The sequence below is a fragment of the Poecilia reticulata genome, linkage group LG3 (assembly GCF_000633615.1).
Source record: "Poecilia reticulata strain Guanapo linkage group LG3, Guppy_female_1.0+MT, whole genome shotgun sequence".
Taxonomy (NCBI): Eukaryota; Metazoa; Chordata; class Actinopteri; order Cyprinodontiformes; family Poeciliidae; genus Poecilia; species Poecilia reticulata.
Window position 1 is genome coordinate 23,582,889 of NC_024333.1, and position 22,623 is coordinate 23,605,511.

Below are 22,623 nucleotides of genomic sequence, written 5' to 3' on the forward strand. Positions count from 1 at the left end.
ATTAATAGTTTTACACAAATTACAAAGAACAAATCTGGTTCTTAATCAAATCCTAATGAGTAAATTGAAAGTGTCATGGAGTCATCAGCCTCATGACATTAACACTGGTTACAAAATAAAATCTTAAATGAGTGCTTTGTCGCCACCTTTTGGCAAGGTACGGTAAGTGTTTGTTTCTGATAATCAACTTTTGAGCAACATGGCAACCAGGTGGGGAATCTGCAGCGCTGGGAAGATCAGTCATGACTTTGCTGTTGCTTTAAAAACGCTTCCTGCTGAAGACAATCAGGTCAGTAGTTGCCTGAAATGTGTACTGAAGGTCAACATGTACTTTAAATGCAACACGCCTCTTTGTGACTTCCTGGGGCTTCTTAACTGCGTCTTTTCTGTTTGCTGGATACGTTTTAAAAAAAAAAGTCAAGTAAACATGGTGTTGAGAATATGTGAACTCTCTAAAAGCAGCACGCGCTGGTCAATGAGCTTGTGATACGTTTACATTTTGACTAAACTGTCAAGTTACCAAACTATTACCGTAAAGGACAGAATAGAAAGGAAAAACTTTTTGGTACAGCCAGAGAGTAACGAATTTTAGTTTTAAAAAAATCAGTCAGTCAGTAACAATTAAGGCAACTAAATGGACTGAACTTATATAGCGCTTTTCCGATCATTTTGACCACTCAAAGCGCTTTACACCAGAGTCACATTTACCCATTCACACCGATATGCAGATCGGTAGGCAACTTGGGGTTAAGTGCCTTGCCGAAGGGCACAACGACAGGAGGAAGCTGGAATTGAACCTACAACCTTCTTATCGCAAGACAGTCACCCCTGAAGYTCACCTTTATAAACAGGTGAACTCGCATACGTTCACCTGTCTATAAAGGTGAACGTATGCGYATGATGACCTCTACAGGATGAGAAATGAAACTGCTAAATCCGAACACATTTCTGCAGAATTTTTATAAAAATGAAATGACTCTTTACATGCTACATCAAAAATGTTGCATAAGAAGTTTGCTTCTCAGAATGAGACAGTTATTGTCATTTTCTGACTGTATTTACAGGTTGTGGCTGTTGCAGCTCGTAAGTTGGAGGACGCTCAAGAGTTTGCCAGGAAACACAGCATCTCTACGGCTTATGGCAGCTATGAGGAGCTGGCCAGAGATCCAAATGTAGGTCAGTGTCCATCTGTCAGAGATTGCMATGTCTGCTGCTGTACATAATGCACTTCAAAGTGAATGTTATGACAAACTGAATAGTCCATCCTCTAGAGTTCTGTCTTTAATCATCAAATGTTTGCATAGATGTGGCATATGTTGGGAACATCCACCCATACCATCTGAAGGCCTGCCTGCTCTTCATGAATGCCAAGAAGAATGTTCTGTGTGAGAAGCCGCTGGCCATGAACACCAAAGAAGTGAAAGAGATTCTGGACACTGCCAAAAGGAATCAAGTCTTTTTCATGGAGGTAAACTAGCAGCAGTTAGGTTGATGAAGGATGAGCCAATCTTTTCAGATCAAGATCAGGATCTATCAATTTTTCCTTAATCAGCAATCTGTCACACACCTTAGAAAAAGCCTGGTTTGTGGAGTTCTTTATGGATTTTTGTGTTCTCTTTGSTGTATATGCAGCCAAACCTGAAAATAATCACATGAAACAACCTAAAACTTCAAAACAGACAATTTACAAAAATGCCTAAAATATTTCTCATACCTGTTGGTAAATATTTATCTCAGGTTGTTGCTACAAAGCACCATTTGCAAGACCCAGCAACCACAGATACTTTCAAGCCTCACATCGTTTATCTGCATAACACAAATAATCTAACACTAGTCAGCTGCCTTATTGTGAAATATAAAAAGCATATTTTCATTATTTTAACATAAAAATACATTTAAAAAAATACATTAGCATATATGTGAGCTTGAGAAATCAAAGTAAAATGCCTCGTTTGTGCAMAAAAACTTGGCTAATTAAGCCAGTTCTGATTCTGTCTGCCGTTTCTCTCCAGGCCGTGTGGACCCGTTTCTTCCCAGTTTCTGTGGAGGTTAGAAAGATGCTGGCTCAGGGGGAGATAGGAGAGGTGAAAATGGTTCGATCGGAGTTTGGAGTYCCTGTTCTGCACAYCCGAAGAGTAGTAGAGAAGGAGTTGGGTGGAGGAGCGTTGCTGAACATTGGCATGTACTGCCTGCAGTTTGTTTGTATGGTGTACAATGGAGAGAGGCCAGAGAGCATCCAGGCTACCGGGGTCTGCCTGGACACAGGTAGGAGCCAACCAAAGGATTGGGTCTATTTTTATGCAAATCATTTTATCTAGCCATCTTTCAATTACAGGGGTGGATGAAACTGTGATCGTAACTCTGAAGTTTTCAGAGAAGAGAATGGCGGTGTTTACTTACTCTTCCAGTATACAGCTTCCTAATGATGCCATTATTGTTGGAACCAGGGGCACCATCCAGGTAGTTTMAAAGGCTAAGTTAACAGATAAATGCAATGAGGTTGGAACATTCTTGTAGCGCTCATCTTTTTTTCAATATTTTTGAGATCCCTGCCAGGATGTGGTGCCCCACATCGCTAATTGTGAATGGGAAGGAGACCCAGTATCCCTTGCCTGAACCCTGTTTCCCCCTGAACTTCCACAACAGCACAGGGATGCGCTATGAAGCCGAGGAAGTCCGACAGTGTTTGATCAAAGGTAATGAAAGGTTTTGTACGTCTTAGTTTGTTTCTATATCAATGTCTCTGAAAGTAACAAAAGCACCGAGTTGCAGTTTTTCAGGCAATTGGTGGCAGGAGAAATTCAAATATTAGTTGGCATCAGGAAATGTGGTTATGCTTCCATTTCTCCCCATAGGGCTGAAGGAGAGTCCAGTCATGTCTCACTCTGACTCTCTTCTGCTGGCAGAACTGGAGGATGAAATCCGCAGGCAGGTGGGCGTGGTGTACAGTCAAGACTGCCAGTAAATGTTCTGTGTTCACGAAAAGATTAAATAATTACTCAAAATGGACTATTATGRAGATCCAGCAGGACTTTGTGTTCCAAAACTGCTGCTACTGTGTTATTTCTTTGTGTTTTGAGAGGCCTGACAAAGGTCCTACCACCTAAAGCTCAGTAAAGGTTCTGGATCCAAACTTTTTAAATCTTCCTTTGAGCTTACTTTCAATCCTTCTGTTCCCATTAAGTTATTTCAAAAACAAAAGGCCAGAAACTTCTGATAGGTGCTCACTTTATTGATAGAACCTCAGTCTCAGACATCTCCGTTCACCAGCTAATCATAATCCCCCTTTACATAGTTAGTTCTTAGTCTCTAGCATTACAATCAAAAGCATGTTAGAGGAGCAGGGCAGCTACAGTGGATCACCAACAGAGAAGACTATGAGAGAGATTTTAAACACGAGTTCTGATCTCATGATCCAAATCAAATGTTTACAATTTTCCCCCTCGGATATCATCTGAATGCAAAGAAATGTAAAGGCTCTGTGACACATCTAACAACACAAAACATTAACTCCTCTGGATTGGACACCCAAAACTTTATCTCTATAGTCAGACAAAATAAGCAGAATTGAATGTCCCAAAAAACAACAAAATAAAGTTTACCTTTCACAAAAGTCAAGTACAATTTAGAATGTAACAGTGTTTGGAGAAGGTAAGGAGTGCAACACTAACAGATACACTGAAACACAATGAAAGCTGGTTTATAAGAGAGGACACTTCATACTGAGAGCACTACACAAACGTCTGTTTAGGGGAGTCGTGGAGTCGAGACCTTTGTTTGTTCTTTACAGTTCAACAAGGCGCTCTTTAGGACTAGTCGGCTCCAAAGCCATCAACACCCAAACAGGAGGCAGACATRCATGCACACAGATGCTTCCACTCATAGGCTTTCATATGTAATATTACAAGTGTCGGAGTGAATAAATATAGCCGTTTTTGCTTGGGGTGTAATAATCTGAAGTTCTGACAACTGGTTTGACAAAAAGAAAAAAGAAAAAATCTGTTCATGGAATGATGACATAATTCGGAATTGCCTGGAAAAAAATCTGCTTCCACCCAAGCAGTTRCTCGGTCATAGGGGTCGTCTTCTGATTAATTATTTGCATGAGAACCTAAAAACTAAACATCCGAGTGTTTATAGGAGTGAGGGGTTGGGATGGTGAAAATGAAAGACAGATAAACGTGAAGGGTCAGTGCAGGGCAGCTGCGTTGGCCGCTCAAGCCACCAGGACYACACGCATGGTGTTGGTGTAACCGGAGCCGGGACGCCAGCCAGTCAGGATGATGACAACGTCACCGTCTTTGAAGAAGCCTCTGGCCTTGCCTGAAGAAAAACAAAAATTGTATCAAAACATTTTTAGTAAAAACATGGAAACAAATTCAGATATGCTGCTCAGTTTAATTAAGTTGGAGCATTAAAAGTAGCTGCTCACCCATTTCCATTGCGAAGTTGACGCGCATGTCAACGTCCTCTGCCCACACGTCGTGAGGGGGCTTGGTGTACAGGACAGGGAAGATCCCGCGGTACAGGTGGGCCTGACGAGCCGTCTGGGCGTTACGGGTCACAGCGAGGATGGGAGCACGGGGCCTGTACCTGGAGAGCAGGTGGGCAGACCTGCAGACACACATGCATACATGGGAAGCTGAGAACTGAGGAAGAAAACGTTACATAATTTACAGTAACTTCAGCAGATTTGCTCTGATTATGCCAATTTTTCCCCATACAAAACATCTGACGCAACATAAGGTTGACCCCTCACCTCAGAGAGTCTATGTAAATTGAGTAGTCTGTGTAATTATGAGACCAGAAACTTTACAATACTACAGGTTAATAGCAACAACATGGACATAGGATGCAAGTTAAATAAAATATTTGGTGCTCGTGGGGGAAAAAAAAAAGTAGGCATGGGACTATTTCAGTTGACAGAAGCATCAACTACAGAAGAATGTTGGTAAATGTTGGTTGAAAAATTTGAATGTCAATGAAATCTGTAGTAGACATTAAGAATTTTGTTTGGCATATTTGAAATTTTATTCAAAATGAAAAGGGACAATTAGACTTGGTCATATACTTGAAGATCTAAATTTATACCAAGGTTTACACACATCTTGGTCAACACGCATATTGAACACACAAACACTGCAAATATTAAAAGAAAAAACAAAATTAATATGGTGAAAACCCCAGAAAACCAAAGTAAAATAGTGCTACCACCTATTATGGTAGATTCTGACTCACACAGAGAGCAGAGAATGCTACAGTTTTCAATTCAATAAACCTCATACAGTTGGAAACATTGTAGAATCTCATTTCAACAGGCAGTTATTAAAATTTCTGAGCAAAAAGTCTGAAAAAGTCAACRCAGTCAAAATAGGTGATGATACTCCTGATGCCCCATGGGAGTGCAGGGGCTCCAGGTCACAATAAGAAGTCCAATTGATGTTTACTCTAGTTAAATGTCTTGGTAAAAAGTAAATATATTTCAAAGACAAAAGATTAACATAAAAAAAAAACTTAACTATATGCAAATAAAAATTCTAGATTAACACTAACAATCCAAATGACCTAATCTCCCASATCACATTTCTCTAAGAATTTCTTCCAATGTTTGATCTGCTCATTTGAGTTTGCATGAATTTATGCATGAAAAGTACAGTTAGGTTCTCACTACATTTGAGTGAGAACCTAACTGTAYGGGTAACATCTATGTTCCTTCCATTATGTTGCACAAWTTGATTCTGTGCCATTAATCATTCCGTTTCATGATTTTGTTTGAGAAAAGCTTCACCCAAGTAAGGTTTCATATAACTTTGACCAAGAGTTGATAGTTGACTCCACGTTTATAGCAAGGTGCCTGATTTTTATAGCCAAAAATCAACCTTCCTCCTTCACAGCATTTGTATTCAGGTGTTAATGTTGACTTTACTCTTACAGATCTGAAAACACTTAACAAGCTGTAAGAATGTGTTCCATGTAAGAATGGATCGTCCTCACAATGACTTATATTWATAATATTGCAATTTGGGAACCATCTTGTCAGTTCAACCTCTGATTATCAAATAGAATTAGTTWTATTTGCTTTTTACTATGACACAGAGGTCAGATATTGGACATAACATTTTCTAGATAGGCATTTTCTATGGAGAACAGTGTTGATCAGAATTTGATCAAATTTTAGTTTTGCATTCACTTATAAGCTTTGGTGAGATGATTAACTTGCATTCTGAGCCAGTACATCCATTTGTGAACAGACAAGACCCCTTGATTTGGCTAATGTCATTCCCGCTCTCACTGTTATTCTCTACCCTTCATATCCACACACATCACCACACACATGCAAAATTAAATGTTAGTAATATATACGTTAGAGAATTAGGAGCCCGGGTTCCTGACCTTACCTTCAGGAACATTTTCAGACTGCATCCCTCACTTTCTTACCTTCCAGTGTTAGTGAGAATAATGATGGCACTAGCACAGCATTTGAAGGATGCTTCAACAGCTCCGACTGCTACAGCCTCGGAGGGGTCTCTGGTSAGGCGGGAACTTCTCCTCAGCTCCTCAAACAGCTGTCTGTGGAAGGTGGCTGCTTCTGCCTCTCGTGCTATCTAAGCCCCGAATGGAAGGTTACTCTCAAACACACTCCACTACAAACACATCAAGGCACTCAAACCACTGAACGACTGGCAAAAACAGGACTAGACTCTGCTGAATAAGGATAGTTGCAGAAAATCAATTAGGGAAGTTTCAAAAAACASATCACAATTTTGGGAAATACTTTAAATGTGGGRACATTTAGGTCCAAATAGCAGAACTTTGACATTAAAGTATAGCTGATGAGATAAYACAGTCTAGTTGAGCTTTTGCCAGGTCTCCCAGTTACTTCATCAATGCCTGCCTCGCCCTACTCTCCCTCTCTGTGTGTTCAAGTCTCCATCAGACATCCAGAAGATGTCGGCGCCAGATAACCGGCCTACCTTCCAGAGCCCGTGAGCACAATGATCGCAGAGGCTAAGCTCTTAAAGGCGGCCTCGACAGCGCCGATTGCAATGGCCTCAGCYGGGTCGYTGCAGTGCGGCGTAGAACGACGCAGGTCCTCGAACACCTGCCGGTGGAACATGGCTGCCTCGGCTTCACGAGCAATCTGGCACAAGGGCAAGATGCATCGAGTACAGGCATTCCCACACCAGTCACACACACAGATGGAAAAAGAAATGAGGGGGGGGAAACAAAGGGGAGAGAAGACATGGGAAACAGATTTACAAGGTTAAGAGGACATAAAAAAAGGAGTAGGAATGGACAGAAGAAATTAAGATAGTTAACGAGAGTTTAGGTGTGCAGTTAGTGTGGTGGAGAGGACACAGGAGAATACTGTTAAAACTGTCAGATGTTTAAGATCCTCACACAGCTAAAATGGTAGAAATATAAATGAAAAGAATTTGATGTCAAATGACATTAGTGAATTATTAATTTCTAAAATAGCTCAACACAAAGATGCAAAATAAAACTAAGGCACTTTAAAATCAGCCAGGAAAACATAAGACTTTGACACAGGCATTTAGAGRTTAGTCCAAGTTAGTTTGTGTTTTGTTGTCCAATGTGCAGCTACTGATGAAGATGGGTGTTTACTCCAGATTCAGAGACATTCGATACACTCTCAGTGCAACAGGAGTACTGCATCTGCTGAGTCACAAAGACATCTGCATTGTGACTAGGAATAGCAGCAGCTAGCCAAGAAGGCATCTGGAGTGAAGGACAGGCAAAATGGGATCAATGCTTCATCACTCCAAACAACTGATAAACTGGGATATTTCTAAATTACCATTAATGGTATGGTATCTGAATCTTTTTTTTTTTTTAAATCTCTCCCTAACTGAGAAACAGAAAATGCAACAACATCGGATAAATTCAGTCTTGACACTTATGATCTTTTGACCTTGTGAAGCAGTCAGGTATGAGTACATTTTTTAAGAAAAATCATCAATTTTGAAACTTGACTGCAGAGAAATAAGTAATATAGAATATGAGGTGCAGTAAATTTGTTAGATAAAAGAGGTGCAGCAGCTGCCATTTATTGTGGCTTTGAGAAAAAAAAAAAAGCTTCCAACATGCTGTTCAAGTAATAACCACATGCACATTGTGAACATCATGCAGCGGTCCATGTGCTTGAAGCTCCTAAACACCCTTAAGATTACTGCATAGATTCAAAATATGTATMATTTGTAAATTTAAAGTMAATGTTTCAGTAGATGATCACAGAAACTAAACTTGCAAGTATGTACACTGCCTGCCCCAAAGAATACACACCATTTCATTTAGCCTTGGTCACAGCACTTATTTTCTGCAGCATTGTTTTCAATATTCTGCAATGTCGCCTTCATAGCCATCCAGAATTGGATAAACATTTTTTGCCGACATCTTGTAAAGATGAYGGGAGTCTGGCTGCAGCATGATACTCAATATTGTTAAGGTCTGGACTTTGTGATGGCCAATCCATGCATGAACATGATGTATGCTCCTTCAGTGTCCCCAGCACAAACTGAGTCAGAATAATCCTGACAGGCATCTTGGAATATACCCGTGAGATTAAAGAAAAATTTTAYTGACAAAATAACCTTGTAATTCAATATATGCGTCWTTCTTAGAGCAACAACCCGAGATCATAACACTTTCCCCACAGGTTTAGAGACTTCATGCACCTCTCTTGCACTGATACAACTCTTTCTGGAACAAGGTAAATCTGAGTCCAGTYTTTAACTTTCTAAGCAAAATTGAGCTTTTTCTAATTGATGAGATTGAGTGATTTCCTTAAAGYTGGATTGCTATTTAGCTCCAATTACTTGAATTCTTTTTCCATTGTACATGTTGTAATGTTGCCATTTTGACTCWAATACGGTTGTTTAAKAAATGAGAAGCTACTACATCAGTTATGGTTAAATAACTTAATAATCAAGGCAGTAATTGAACCACTTGTTAAATCCAAGTCGTGATTTTTTTTTTGGACAGGCAGTGTACATGCCGACATAAAAACAAGGCAGAACATACAGACAAAAGTTGATTCATGGAGAAGCAGCTGATTCGTAGCACAAATTATTATTTTTTTATTCAGTTTCACAATTACAAMTTTTGAAAGCTTGTGGAATAATTAATGGTTATATGCTCAGCGGGTTTGAAGATTTTGCATTTTTAAGTGTTGCTGGACTCACCATGTGCTGTGTGCGCACTGCCTCCAGGGGGTAATCTCCCTTGGCAGTCTCTCCGCTCAGCATGATACAATCGGCTCCGTCCAGGACGGCGTTGGCAACGTCGCTGCCCTCAGCGCGGGTCGGTCTAGGCTTCTTGATCATGCTCTCCAACATCTAAATGGTTTAGCGAGATTCAACTCAGCATATCACCACACATTTACACCTCAAAATATCTTCCTTAAACCTAGAGGCCAAACCTTTAAATGCAACCTTCTTTGGTTTTTAGTTTTTAATATTTTAGCAGCATAATGGATCATTCTGTTTTGAATAAGAACAATTAGATTGTCACTTTTTGCATTACATTTTTGAGGAAATACTAGGATCTTAAAATATGGGATTTGTACTAGAGGTTAAAATCTGAGAAACTCACACTGACATGTGTCTGCATGCAATATTTATTAATACCAGTGGATCAGTACAAATTTTATGCTGATGTTATTGACAAAAATGCAGATAAAATCTGTATGCAAGTGTGTTTTAGATCTGTCTTGAGCTGAATATCATTTTGTGAAATCCTGCAATACATTACTGTCAGAATACCTTTTGTTAAAGAAATCCATCACCTTCAGAGTTCATAAGAATCAGACTTCCTGCTCTATGAACTAACCTGAGTTGCGCATGTGATGGGCTTGCCAGCTTTGTTGCAGCGGCCGATCATCATCTTTTGAGCTAAAAAGACCTTTTCTGTGGGGATCTCAATACCCAGGTCACCACGTGCAACCATGATGCCATCRCTAGCCTCCATGATCTCATCAAATCTGCAAACACATRCAACATATAATCAAAGATCTCAAACATAGAACATGACCAAGCCTATCATGCATAAAGCTGCAGTCAGCTTGTCAGTACCATACACACCTGCGTACACCCTCATGGTTCTCCAGTTTGCTGATGATCTTGATGTTTTTGCCCCTCTCTCCAAGCACAGCTCTGACAGCATGTACATCATCTGCTTTGCGGATGAAGGAAGCAAACACCATGTCGACTCCCTGCTCCACACCAAACTGCAGATCCTTGATGTCTTTCTCTGAAACGGCGGGCAGGTCGACGGCAGCGCCAGGAAGGTTCACCCCCTTCTTGCTGCCCAGAGTGCCTCCGTTTTCAATCTCACACATGAGGTAATCACTGCCTGGAGAACAAAAATGGACACAACAGCAGTTTTAACTTCCGTAAGAACTCACAAAAAGAACATTCATGTGTGAAACTGGTCTACTCACCAATCTCCTTGACCTGCAGAGAGATGAGCCCATCGTCGATGTAGACCTTGCTGCCAACTTCCACCACTTTGGTGATGTTCTTATAGTCCAGCCAGAGGATCTCATCACTGCAGTYGTCTTGGTAGGCATCGTCCAAGGTAACCTTGATCATGTTGCCCTTCTTCAGCTCAACCTCAGCTGTGCCACTCTGTCACATAAAAATGCATTTACTTCATATCAAATTGGAGTACAATATAAATGTTATGGTTTGAGGATTAATGCTAAACTCACTCCTTTAATAAGGCCGGTCCTRATCTCGGGGCCCTTGGTGTCCAGGGCAACRCCGATGGGTCTGTAATGGATACTGCCCGGCTCGAAGCTCTCACACGCCTCCCGCACATTCTTGATGGTCCCTGCRTGGTACTATAGTAACAAAAAGCTGTTTTTAAATTGCTTGCAGAAAACAAAATAAAAAACATATAAAGCAACTATCCTATGAACTGTTGAATTTCCCATCCAACCTTTGACCACATTACTCAATATCATCACTTTCATTTTTAAGTATGGGTGAATTTATATTAATTACATTAACTAAAAACTCGTTTGTTTCTCTTAATTCTGATGTTCACTGTGAAAGCTTCAAGACATGAACTGAATTCAATGTTAACTTTATGTGCACAGCACAAAAAACAGTTGACCAAAGTGCTTCACAATTGGATGTTGTTAAGGAGATCATGTAAACAAGATGGGGCTCCAAAACTGAATTACCGGTAATGGAAAAAAAAAAGAAAGAAAAAAAAAAAAGGATTTTACGACAAGATGCATGTTCATACTTCTTTGTAGCAGCAAGAATATGAGCTGCAGTGCCCTGAACCATTTGTAAACGCTGCGGGARTGATTGATCTAACCCGGCATATAAAGAATTACAATAGTAAACATGAGAGGTAATAAAAGCATGAATAACCTTCTCAAGATCTATGAAAGGGAAGATTTGGCTTTACTTTGGCAATGAGTTGTACTTTGAAAAAGCTCAACTTGAGTTGGTGTTTCAAGAGCCAGCATGCAGACATATAAAAGACATTCTTGCTTTATGGGACTCCCAAAATTAAGACAAAAGTCAGTAGAATCTGATGAGAAGAAAAAGCATTGGACAGTTTCTCAGTGGCATAAATTCTCTTCCAGATTCAAATATTTATCACTTATTTGGGAATCCAGGTCACAGCACCTGAAGGTAGAATAGAGAGGCAGACAATCCAAGTTGCTTGAGGTCCAGAGCAAACTTTGAAAAGTAAGAGTGAGCATACTATATATTATTTACTGTTCAAATGTTAATTTTAGAAATCTTTCATTTGCTTTGTGTAATTTTTTGTTTCTTTTAAAACATAAAACAAATTAACTGAAAAGCATGATATGAATATATTGCTTGATTTAACAAATGGCAATATACCATTTATTAAAGTAGAAAGTATGAGTCTTACTTTAATTGGGATTACTGAATAAATTGATTTTCTAATTTACCTACATGGACCTGYACTGTTACTAGCYATCATTTTAACTGGTACAAAAATCACGGCAGGGCAATTAAAGTACAAGGTGTGTTTGACAACTCRCACAATCATAAAGTAACTCAGTAATGGCAGCGCTGCAATGATCAGAGTTTTTCTTCATGAATATTTAAAAACAAACATTCTAGAAATCTTTGCAAAGCACCGAAAATATGTGAAATGTCACTGCATTTATTAAGATGTCAAAATTGCTGGGTATAAAAAGTTAAATCAAACAGTCAATGTCTTAATCAGCAGCTGTCCTTGACCACAACTGGATTTTATGACATAATTACCAGTTTCAGGGCCAGACCTGCTGCCTCGTGTCTTTTTTTAGTAWGACATTTGAAGAGGTGTGGCCTTTTCTAAGAAGAGTATCCTGAAAATCCACAAATTAGACAGCACATATTCTAGTAATGTGCTAGTTTTATTTTTATTTAAAAAAAGACTTCACAAACAATCCAAAATTCACACTGGTCTATAAAATGTTGCAGTTAGAATGACACCCACTGTGACTCAAYCAAGCTGTTGGAAAGTGGGAAGAAAGAGACACGGTAGTTGTGTTTTACAACCATTAGGGGGTTTAATTAACAGATAGTGCAGCGTTTATGGCTTTAAAGACAGCTGTCCGCCGACTACCTCTGTAACCTGAGCTTCCAGTAACAATGCAACTGGCAGATAATTACATTTGATGTAGTTTTTCTGGTCTTTTCCATTTGAGCTTAAATAACATTTCTTGTGATTACAAATAATGCTCAGCACTACTAGAAATCAACTTCCTACCTACAGCCTGAGACCATTCTTTAGCTTTAGTGGCACAATTTAGTTACTTTTAGTCRTTGCCAATGTGTTTTTGGCTGCACTGAAATGAAATTTGAGATATATTCAATAAAACTTTATCGTGAACCATCAATCTCTAAATAAAGTTTAATGTGTAGTAGACATTTGCCCTTTAAAGCTGGTAAAAAAAGTAATAGCTCAAAACACTAAGTGTGGCCTTGCCTGTTACCTCAAGGCGGCCTGTAGTTAAAGACAACAGAATAAAAAGGTCAAAAAAGCAGTTCCTTCAAATATCAAGGAAAGTGTGGATGACAAAAGTGTTACTTTTAGTTGGTAAAGGGCAAACAAAGTATTTCATCAATGGTTTAAAAACAGATTAAACATGATGCCTTCTGGRCAAGATTCTTCAAGTGCCCTTCAAAGAAAGGGAAGTAGGGAGTAAGTTGTGGATGAAGTTATGTTTATATCAACTGACCATTTTATTACTAAGAAGAAGCTTGGGGTAGCCAGTTCTTCTCTTACACAATTTGATTCAAGTTTGCTGGTCAAGTTTCATTATTTGCTGCATTAAGTYGATTTCAAAATGTCTTTGTTCCTGTTATCAAGAAAATGTAAGCCTTTTGTAAGGTCATGTGTCCCTTTGTGTCTAAAATAGAGGCACATATTGAGCTACAGTTTTTTAAATCTCCCCRTCACTTAGGCCAGACATTTTTAAATTATTGATAAGGTATTGAAATAAAAGTGTGGGATTACTTAGCAACATCAACTATTTCTTCTGTTCATTAAACCATTTTGTGATTGCTTAGTAGGATTCCAGTCTACAACAGTTTATTACGCAATACATTCTAATTCACTGTCAGCATCAGATTTCACAATAGCAGGAAACTACAAATGATGACAAATATTACCTCTAAGCTCAATGTGCCRGTTGAGATAAAGCACAGAACTGTGTGCGATTAGATTTATAAAGCAAATAAAAAAATATTTTAGAAAAAGGACCAACCTCATGTGTACCATGGGAAAAGTTCAAACGAGCAATGTTCATTCCTGACTTGATCATCTCCTTTAGCATATCCACAGATCTGGATGCTGGTCCTGCAAAACGAAAAGGATTTTTTTTTTACACATTGGACAACATTTAAAATCTTGAGCTTTATTGCAATTTCTTATCACTGAGTTTTTCAAATGTTCTGTGAACAAATCAAGTAGAAGCCAAGCACTTTTTAAGATTTTTTATCACTAAAATATTTTAACAGGAAACTATTAAAATTTGATTTAAGGGAATGCAAYTGGAAAGAATCGACTAACCAATGGTGCAGATGATGCCAGTGTTGCGGGCTGTGGTGGGTTCGGAATCGATGTCCAACAGGCACATGTGTTCCAGGAAGGTGTCGGCCATGGCAGCGTTGAGCTGCTGGGTCTGGATGAAGGCAGAGCCCATGTCTTTTGGCAGAGGCATRGCGATCCCTTTTACAGTTGGACAAATACTGCATGAAAAAAGGAAAAAAAACAGGGAAGAAAGATTTTCAAACACAGCAACTAAAAGGTTACGACACTCACCATGTTTCACCCTTTTTACAAAGTAATTAAGCAGAAAGTATCTGAGCAAATTACCAGCTGCTTTATAGATGGAAAAATCTWAATGTTCTGTATTCTTGTTAATGTGCTGATGTGCAACTCGAATGCTCATGCCAATAATGCAGGTAGAAACTGATTTTGTTGCTGTGGGCTCTACCCTTACTTGAAGGTGAGGAGAATTTGGGGAAACTACCAATTGGCTTATTCTTCTTTTACACAGAATGCACCCAACAAACAGAAGGCAGCCATTTCAGAAAAAAATAAAACCTAGACATAACCAAGGTCCAAAACTCCCAAAGAACCATTTTTATTGTCAACATTCTGKTATCTCAGTCGTGAAAGTTGAAGGGAAAAAAGGTGGAAATTTAAGATTTGACTTATGAAATGCACACAGTGCAATTCTGTGCAAATACATTTTACTGTGAACACAGGTTTTTATGCAAGACTGCTTTTTCTTAAGTTCCTCTTAGTTTTTGGGTTGCACAAGCAGTGGACAAAATGAACAGTAGATAACCTCCCAACTATTTCTGGATTGTTTTGTTGATCTCTGAAATGCCAAGACTAATACCCCAAACCTATTCCACATAAAACAGTACACTGGTCCTCTGCACCACGTTGTAGAGCTTGTCCACACCCCACCAACCAACCCTTCTGAGTCATCTGTGCCAATGAACAACACAGTCATAAAGCTACAAATGTGGAATTTTCTAGTTTTAAGAATGATACTTAATGCAGACCAGAAATGAGGTTATGTAAAACCCCAACAGTTGCCCACAACCTCCACGCCCCTTCAATCTGTTAGTGGCATTCTAATGAGCCTGCTGAATCCATCTCAGAAAGACTAATTTCTTCTTCTTTTTTTTTTTTTTATTTAAAGAAAAAAAGAAATAAAAAAAATTAAACTAACAGTCAGGATCTATCTGAGCAAAGTGCAACAGTATTGTATCTGAATGAAGAATGCATCTCCCCTCCAAATGTTGTGGTTACATAAGTGCTGAAACAGCTCACCAGTTCAGATTTGCTTCACTAACCAGCCAGTGTTAGGCTGACAGCTATATCATGAATCACTTCACTCACCATGAGGAAGACTTTCCTAAACCAAATGTCATTCAAGAAAAGACAAGTATTACACTTGAGGCCATCTGAATGTGTACAAATMATATTTTAGGAAATAAAATAGTTCCAAAATGTCATTAATTTATATAAAGATYGTCTTATGAAAAGTCAGTGGATTAGAGTAGAAAAATAAAATTAAAAACCAGCATTTGTAAAACCATTACCTTCTTAAAACAATATTCTCTCTATATAGCTACTTGAATATAACATCTAACATAATGGAAATCGTATAATTTTAGGTATACACGTGACGTCACCAATATCATCATTGGTGTATTACCTCCTTGATGCCAACTTTTCCTTCACCCTCTAKAGCAGTCAATGGAAAGCTTGAGTTTCTTCATTACTAAATTATGCATGCAATCCACTCTCACTCAGTGAACAAGCAGAAAAAGTGATGCTTTAGGCAACAACCCCTTCATCTGGTTTTTGCTGGTACTCATGATCAGAGCCCGTTCCTCCTTCAGATCGACACCAGATGGTAAGTGGCAGCCATCAACATGTGCCACAGAGAGAAAATGGCTTCCTTTTCCAATGTCAACCAGCAAATGAAACCACAAATCAGTTTTACTTAGCAACTTGCCTGCCTCAAGACTACTGTATGCAAACGTGGTAGCACCTAGAAGTMAATTTTTAGGAGGTGGTGCAAAAGCAAACGAAGGCCTCCGAGAGGAAAATATTACACATTAATCAGRCAMACCAGAAGTTTAACGTCCTCTTACTCATCACATCCTAACTGCAGATGAATCAAGACAGGGGATTCCAGGCAGAGTTGCTATACCAACATCAATGGCTCAGACAAAGACCGTACGTGAGTGCAGTCACATCCCACTGCAACCCCAGGCAACCTCTGTCTCTGGGTAAAACCACATCCTCAAAAAGAGGGGGGCAGACATCTGTTGAAAGAAAAAGCAGCACTCCACCATGTGCCTTTTAGAGTAGCCTTTTTACTGCAGTTTAGCCCAGAGGTTCCCAAACTGTGGGCTGTGCCATTGCAGGGGGTCGCAGGATGGATCAATGAAAAAAAAAAAGAACGCTGTGTGTGCTGGGGGATGGAAGAGTATAACATGGAGTCTCTAAGAGTCTCTCTATCCCCCACCCTCCCACCRGACACACATTGTATAAGAAGGGGTGTCAAACAGGGAGTCTCTCTAATCCCCCTGCCCCCACTACCCACCTTCCTACCCCCGGGGTCACACACATCATTTCAATAAGACCACCAAAGTCTAACTCTCTCTATTGTAATCCACAGGGGGGGAGGTCTGTGGGTGGGAGGTAGGGAGGGGTAAAAAGTGTTTTGGAAACTACTGGGGGGGGGGGCAGGAGAAAAAGTTTGGGAACCACTGGTTTAGCCTATATTTATCAAATATTCACTTGCAGCATTTTAAGTTATTGATCATAGCAAATTTAACTGATTGATATGAAGTGATAGGAGTCGAGTTGTTCGGTATATTTTWATTTTTGTAATATAATTTCACTGTTTCATTTAATTCCAAAGAAAATACAAACAAAATGAGTTCCTATGCTGTATCCCAAAACAATGTAAGCAASTTTGAGACATCTCTACACCGTGAACTACGAATTAAGAGCTGCAACATAAAAGCTACAAATTTGATAAAAAGCTCTCAAACTTGCTCCTCTGAAGCTATGAAACAGCTAACCAAAGGTATTAGTCAGCTTTAGAGAGACACCAGTTAATAGATTGGGGATTGACATTTGCCTATGTATCATTGATCAGCTCTGACTGGTGATCACAAAAACAATCTGAAATTTTGCCGTATTCAAAACCAAGAAATCCCACTTTTTCTGTCAATAAGTGCATACACCTACAGCATGTATTTATGCAGTTTTTTTAGTTTAGCAGAAAGAAAAAAGATTAAAACATTGCTACCTCATTTAAAAAACCTTGAGCATATGCCTTTGTGAATATCACCCACAACCTTAAACTACATTGGGGGAAAAAAAAACTAATGGAAACCATCCTGATAACACATTTTTTCCTGTCTAACTCACCTTACTAATGCCAGTTTTGAAAAAAAAAAAAAAAAAAGTCTGTGACCCCAGCACAGCCTGTAGGCATCACAATAGGCCAGCACTGCAGTAGCATGACAACTTCAGAAGTTGGCTACCTAATAATCCCTTTCCAACACATCAACCATAAAAATAGTGTCACCATCTCATGCTTTTAAGATARCAAATCTCATATCTTGGTCATTTAGATGTGAAGTATCCCTATATAGTAATCAACAGCAACAGAAGCATGGCTGCCAGTGCGACGTGACATTCCCCATCRTCCACTATGGATGTGATGYAACATGAGGCTAATCCAAGTTAGCTCTCAAGGACAGAAGCGTTGTTCACCCTCCCTAAAACTAGGTAGCRTGTATAATTTGCACWACATACCCCCTGTAGATCCTCTGGTATCTCCTGGGGACAACCAAGCTCTTTACAAGCAAGGACCTCCAGAGCTGCCCCAGTGTGCTGGAAAGTCCAATGCCAGTGAGCAAGCCGTGCCTCACAGAAGCAGAATTGACCGCTGCAGTGCATGTGCATGCGTGTGACACTTTTAGGAGCTCAGGTTTAAATCCATTCAATGGGGATAAAGAACACGAAGAGCACCTACTGCAACTGGGCAATCGCCCTAAACTGAACCAGCGGACGGACATGAGAATCCCACCAGAGCACATCAGAACAGTGTCTAACCAATGCTAATGCTACCGTGGGTCATACAGACCCTAGGCTAAAAACAGAATGTGGGCTAATTATAACACACAGCCTAGAAAGCTGGTGTGTGGAATATTGAACTCCATAATACATTCACTCTCGTGATTGTAAGCTATGCCTGTACCATCTCACAGCTCTCAGGAATGCAATGGGTTCCATGAACCTGTACCTAAAGTGGAATGCAAATATAAAAGTTAAGTTCTCTGAAACCTCGGAATGAGAGTGGTCTGAACAGGTAAAGGAATACCCATAAGTTGTAGAGTGAAGTGCTATTAAAGATAAAATGCCTGCACATGGGAGCAGGACCAGCTGTGATATGCCTGGCCTTCTACACAGACTGTCAGATCTGCTGCAGCTAAAACATTTTACCAAAGCAGTACGTCATAAAAACTATGCTAAAACAATTTTTTTATTACTGCAATACACAAAATCTTCATTCAGTGTTGCCTTATTTTGTTTAACTCAAATGTGCAAAGCATATGCTGCTGTTTGAAACTTTCATGTAGTTACTGAAACTACATGAAAGTTTCATTAACTTTCATGTAGTTAATGAAAAGGCAAAATAATTCAGATTTCTTAATGCATGTTCAGATCACTAAGCCATTTAACTGAAAACTGATTGCGATTTCTGGACACTACCAATAATGATACATGCATAATGTTATCTGATGTATCTGTTTTTATGCAATCACTTCTTAAAGAGGTCATGAATTTCTGACAACCGACATTTTGACTCACCTTGACCCTTTGAAAGTAAAGACAACATTTTGTCAACATAATTTTTTTTAAACAGGACAGAACCTGCTTGTGTTTGCACACAATATTATTTCTTGCAACATACTAACACACTTGTGAGTAGTCTCTGCCACTTTGGATGCATCTGATCAGGGTTCCATATAAATTAAGCTTTAAATTAAGGCCCTTTTCTAGTAATTTTGTCTAGTTCTGTCTGGAACAGATCACATTCTAAGGATGACAGTCCAGGCCTACACCGGCAAGGTGAGACCTGCCCTCACGTGTCTATATTCAATGTCAATAATCCCTTTTTTCACGATTCACCACATAAAGCTACTGCATCACAGTTGCAGGAGAAAAGACATGTTCAGACTACATTTACATGCCAGCATTTTCCCTATACTAGTTTCATGGTTCTAGACAATTAAGAAAAATTTCTAAACAAAAGAAAAAAGTGTTCAGGAACTAAAACACTTCAGAACCAAGGACTGATCAAGCTTCATTTTTATACATTTATATACAGAACACACAGTATCTCGGTGTAAAATAGAGCTTCTGCTAAATTTCAGACGATGCGGCAAAGGTCACGTTCTCCCATCCTGCGTCACATTTTCCTGATCTGCAGACATCACTCGAACTGACCAATGGGAGACGAAGAAACCGGAGGAGCCACACCCACAGCAGGAGGCAACAGGAAGCGATTCCACCACGGCTAAGACTTGACGCATCACGTTAAATTACCGTTTTAAAAAATTCTATACAAAACTACGGACTAATATAGCATAAGTTCATAACATAAAAGAGATGTAGGGTGGCCAAATATAAACAGCTGCTCAGTATTCGAGGGGGAAATGCCGTCTTTTTCTTGTCCACACACTGAATTTTAATATTCAATACTGACATAGTTGGACTTAAAACTCGTATCTAATTTGAGATACTGCCGTTATGACTCTTTCAGATGTATTGTATCGAGTTGCATGAGGCAACAGTAAAATACTGACATCAATTATTGACCAAACGTGACAAAATTTATCAGCAAGATACATAAAGCTACTAAAAAAACGAGAGGTTAAATGCTTAAGAGAAGCTTTCAAATGTCAAAACTATTTAAAAAACGCGAACTTAAACCCCTGTTGAAGGTACCCACCTGAACTCTGGTAGGGGATGTCTGCTGCGATGCGACTGCTGGCAGTCTGAGACCAGCTTCAAGGTGATCTAGCCTGCTATTTCCTCACTGCATGGAACTACTTTCTAGGGATGCTTATATCCATCCGACAAATCGTAAATGGAAAAAAAAGTAAAAGCAAAAGCGGGCGATCTCTTTGGGGAACCTTACCAGCGGCAAGCATTAAGGAAACCAAAGCAGATAAATGCATATTTATGTAAATACTGACATAAATATGGTAAGATGGGTATTTATAAAACGCAAAGAACGTGGCGGAAGGATATGCTAATACATGATAGGAGTGATTAGTAAAGTTAGAGAGCCAATGGGAAAGCGTGGAAGCATCACAAGAGCATAAAGTAGAGCATGTGACCGCATTCAGGAAGGTAGTCAGACTGTGTCGTTCGGATTAGTAAGCAACGTGGGTGTCCATTGCCTTTAATGGCTTTTCACTTTATTAGTGCTTAGGATGTACGCAATATCGGCAGGTAAAACAATTAAAAGGCATCCAATTTTGACATGCTGCTGTATCCTGTAGCTGTTTTTGGAGTTTTTTAATCATCCCCCCCCCCCCCTGCATTTAGTTTATAAACCATGGAAAAAGATATTTATTAATTGTTAGCTATCAGCGCCATCTCCTCTGATTTACAATCAGTAAAGAGATGAAGGGGGTAAATTACTAATTACTAGTTGCTTCAATGTGGTGCTGCGTCGCCATCTACCGATGGATAATTATACGACATGACTGGGATTTCACTAATGATTTTGTGTTTAAGTTTGGGGGGAATCTTTTGCTGCAGTCAATAATTAAATCTTTGGTAATTTAGTTGAACAAAGATTTTGTGCTGAATAGAAAACATTATATACATGAGAACATAATAATAATAATAAAATAATAATAATAATATTGAATTCAATTCATCATCACTAATTTATAATTGTAAACTTTTTTTTTTTTTTTTTTACATATTTTTATTATAAGTGTAAAATAAATTTTGTGGATCTAGTCCCAGGGTGTTTAATTATCTTGCCTCTTAATCAGCTTTGCCAAATAAAAAAAATGGCACAATGAAAGTAAATCTATGCCACATGCCTACCCATTCCATCTATAGAAAAATAATCAGCTCAAACAATTTCAAAACTACTTAGCAACGGTGCTTGGCAAATGTCACATTTACCTTCAAACTGATAAAACGATGAATTTATGTTTTCTAAACTGACAAAGTTTAATAAAGGACCTACTATGTCCCTCTCCATCTATTTGGCTTAGTTCCTACCTGTTAGCAGATGCACTGGTAGCGCTGCTACTCCCGCTGCCCATGTTGTTAACTAACTGGCTGCTGACAGCCTCTGAACCTATGAACAACACTACAGTGTTGAAGGGAGTGGACACACCTTCACAGGTGAGGGGGAAAAAAATCTGCAGTCCATTCTGTATGTCAACTGGTGAAGCTCCTGTCTGTCAATCAGCATTTAGTGTTGCTAACTCCTGGGCCACAGGTTACAGTGAGACACTCTATGAATCTGCTCAGATAAATCTGTTGAGCAGTTAGGATACCTAATGCTTCTAAATATATTATGGTCTTACTGTACAATGATAAATGAATAAATAAACTGAAATCCCAAAACAAAATAAAGAAACTGCAATAAAAAGAAACAGAGACACTCAAACAGGAAGGCACTGAATAACACTCAAGGAATATGTAAAATCATAATTTAATACACTTAGATAGTCAAGAGAACTTTATGTGGTGAGAAACCCATGAGAGCATACAAATTGTACACTTAAAGTCCTCAGTCTAAGTTTGAACTGTGAACCTTTATTCAGGGATAATCACATACCCTATTCATTTTATTTTAAAAAAAAAGAAAAAAAAAGGTAAATATATGTTCCCATGACAACAAATGTTTTAAAGATTTTTCTCTTTAATTTTGATTTGCCAAATCAGTAAAAATACAGTTGGGTTTTAAGCTTTGATTTAAAGGAACTCAGTGTTTGATCTGTTTTCCAGTTTTCTTGAAGTTGGTTCCATATTTGTGATGCATAGAAGCTRAATGCTGCTCCTCCATATTTGGTTCTGGGGATCCAAAGCAGACCAGAGCCAGAACTCCTGTGTAGTCTGGAAGGTTGATACAACCTTTGTTGGTGTGATGCTAAATCGCATATACAAATATTGCTACTTTTCCTTTCTTTTCTTAAACGCAAACTAAGGRAAAGGTTGCTATTTTGACTGTCACATTGTGCTAAACCTGGAAAACAGGAATTTCTTCAGCTGAAAATCAGACAACCTTATGTGTAATGAAATTTGGGTGTCTGTATTGAGAGATACCACTTATTTTTCTTTTTCAAAAGTACATTTCAGACAAGCATTTACAATTGACTATACAGTCAAACACACTGAGTGGACAGTTGGCCTAACACCTGTTCATTAATCTGTCAGTTCATAAATAGATACCTAGAGACAATGAGGGTAAAGACTGATTAGCTCAGAAGCTCAGTGACCATCATTTCACACAGGCACACAGTGACACACACTGATATT

General features: G+C 39.0%; 2 protein-coding genes across 4 annotated transcripts; one reads left to right on the forward strand and one right to left on the reverse strand.

Moving 5' to 3' along the window:
- Positions 1–146: 146 nt before the first annotated feature.
- Positions 147–3,740, forward strand: LOC103462679 (trans-1,2-dihydrobenzene-1,2-diol dehydrogenase-like). Its single transcript, XM_008405608.2, has 7 exons — positions 147–289; positions 1,065–1,176; positions 1,305–1,468; positions 2,013–2,265; positions 2,336–2,460; positions 2,546–2,696; positions 2,856–3,740. The coding sequence occupies exons 1-7, from the start codon at positions 200–202 to the stop codon at positions 2,963–2,965; spliced, it is 1,005 nt and encodes a 334-aa protein (XP_008403830.1). The 5' UTR covers positions 147–199; the 3' UTR covers positions 2,966–3,740.
- Positions 3,212–21,440, reverse strand: pkma (pyruvate kinase M1/2a). Of its 3 annotated transcripts, none has more exons than XM_017304028.1 (11): positions 21,358–21,440; positions 14,071–14,249; positions 13,766–13,857; positions 10,730–10,861; positions 10,460–10,646; positions 10,101–10,371; positions 9,850–10,000; positions 9,204–9,356; positions 6,439–6,605; positions 4,433–4,614; positions 3,212–4,323 (listed from the first exon to the last, which is right to left on the reverse strand). In XM_017304028.1, the coding sequence occupies exons 1-11, from the start codon at positions 21,399–21,401 to the stop codon at positions 4,217–4,219; spliced, it is 1,665 nt and encodes a 554-aa protein (XP_017159517.1). In that variant the 5' UTR covers positions 21,402–21,440; the 3' UTR covers positions 3,212–4,216. The 3 variants fall into 3 exon arrangements, with proteins under 3 accessions (XP_017159517.1, XP_008403834.1, XP_008403835.1); XM_008405612.2 differs by lacking the exon at positions 6,439–6,605 and adding an exon at positions 6,975–7,141 and having other exon boundaries at positions 21,358–21,437; XM_008405613.1 differs by lacking the exons at positions 6,439–6,605; positions 21,358–21,440 and adding exons at positions 6,975–7,141; positions 20,063–20,170.
- Positions 21,441–22,623: the final 1,183 nt, after the last annotated feature.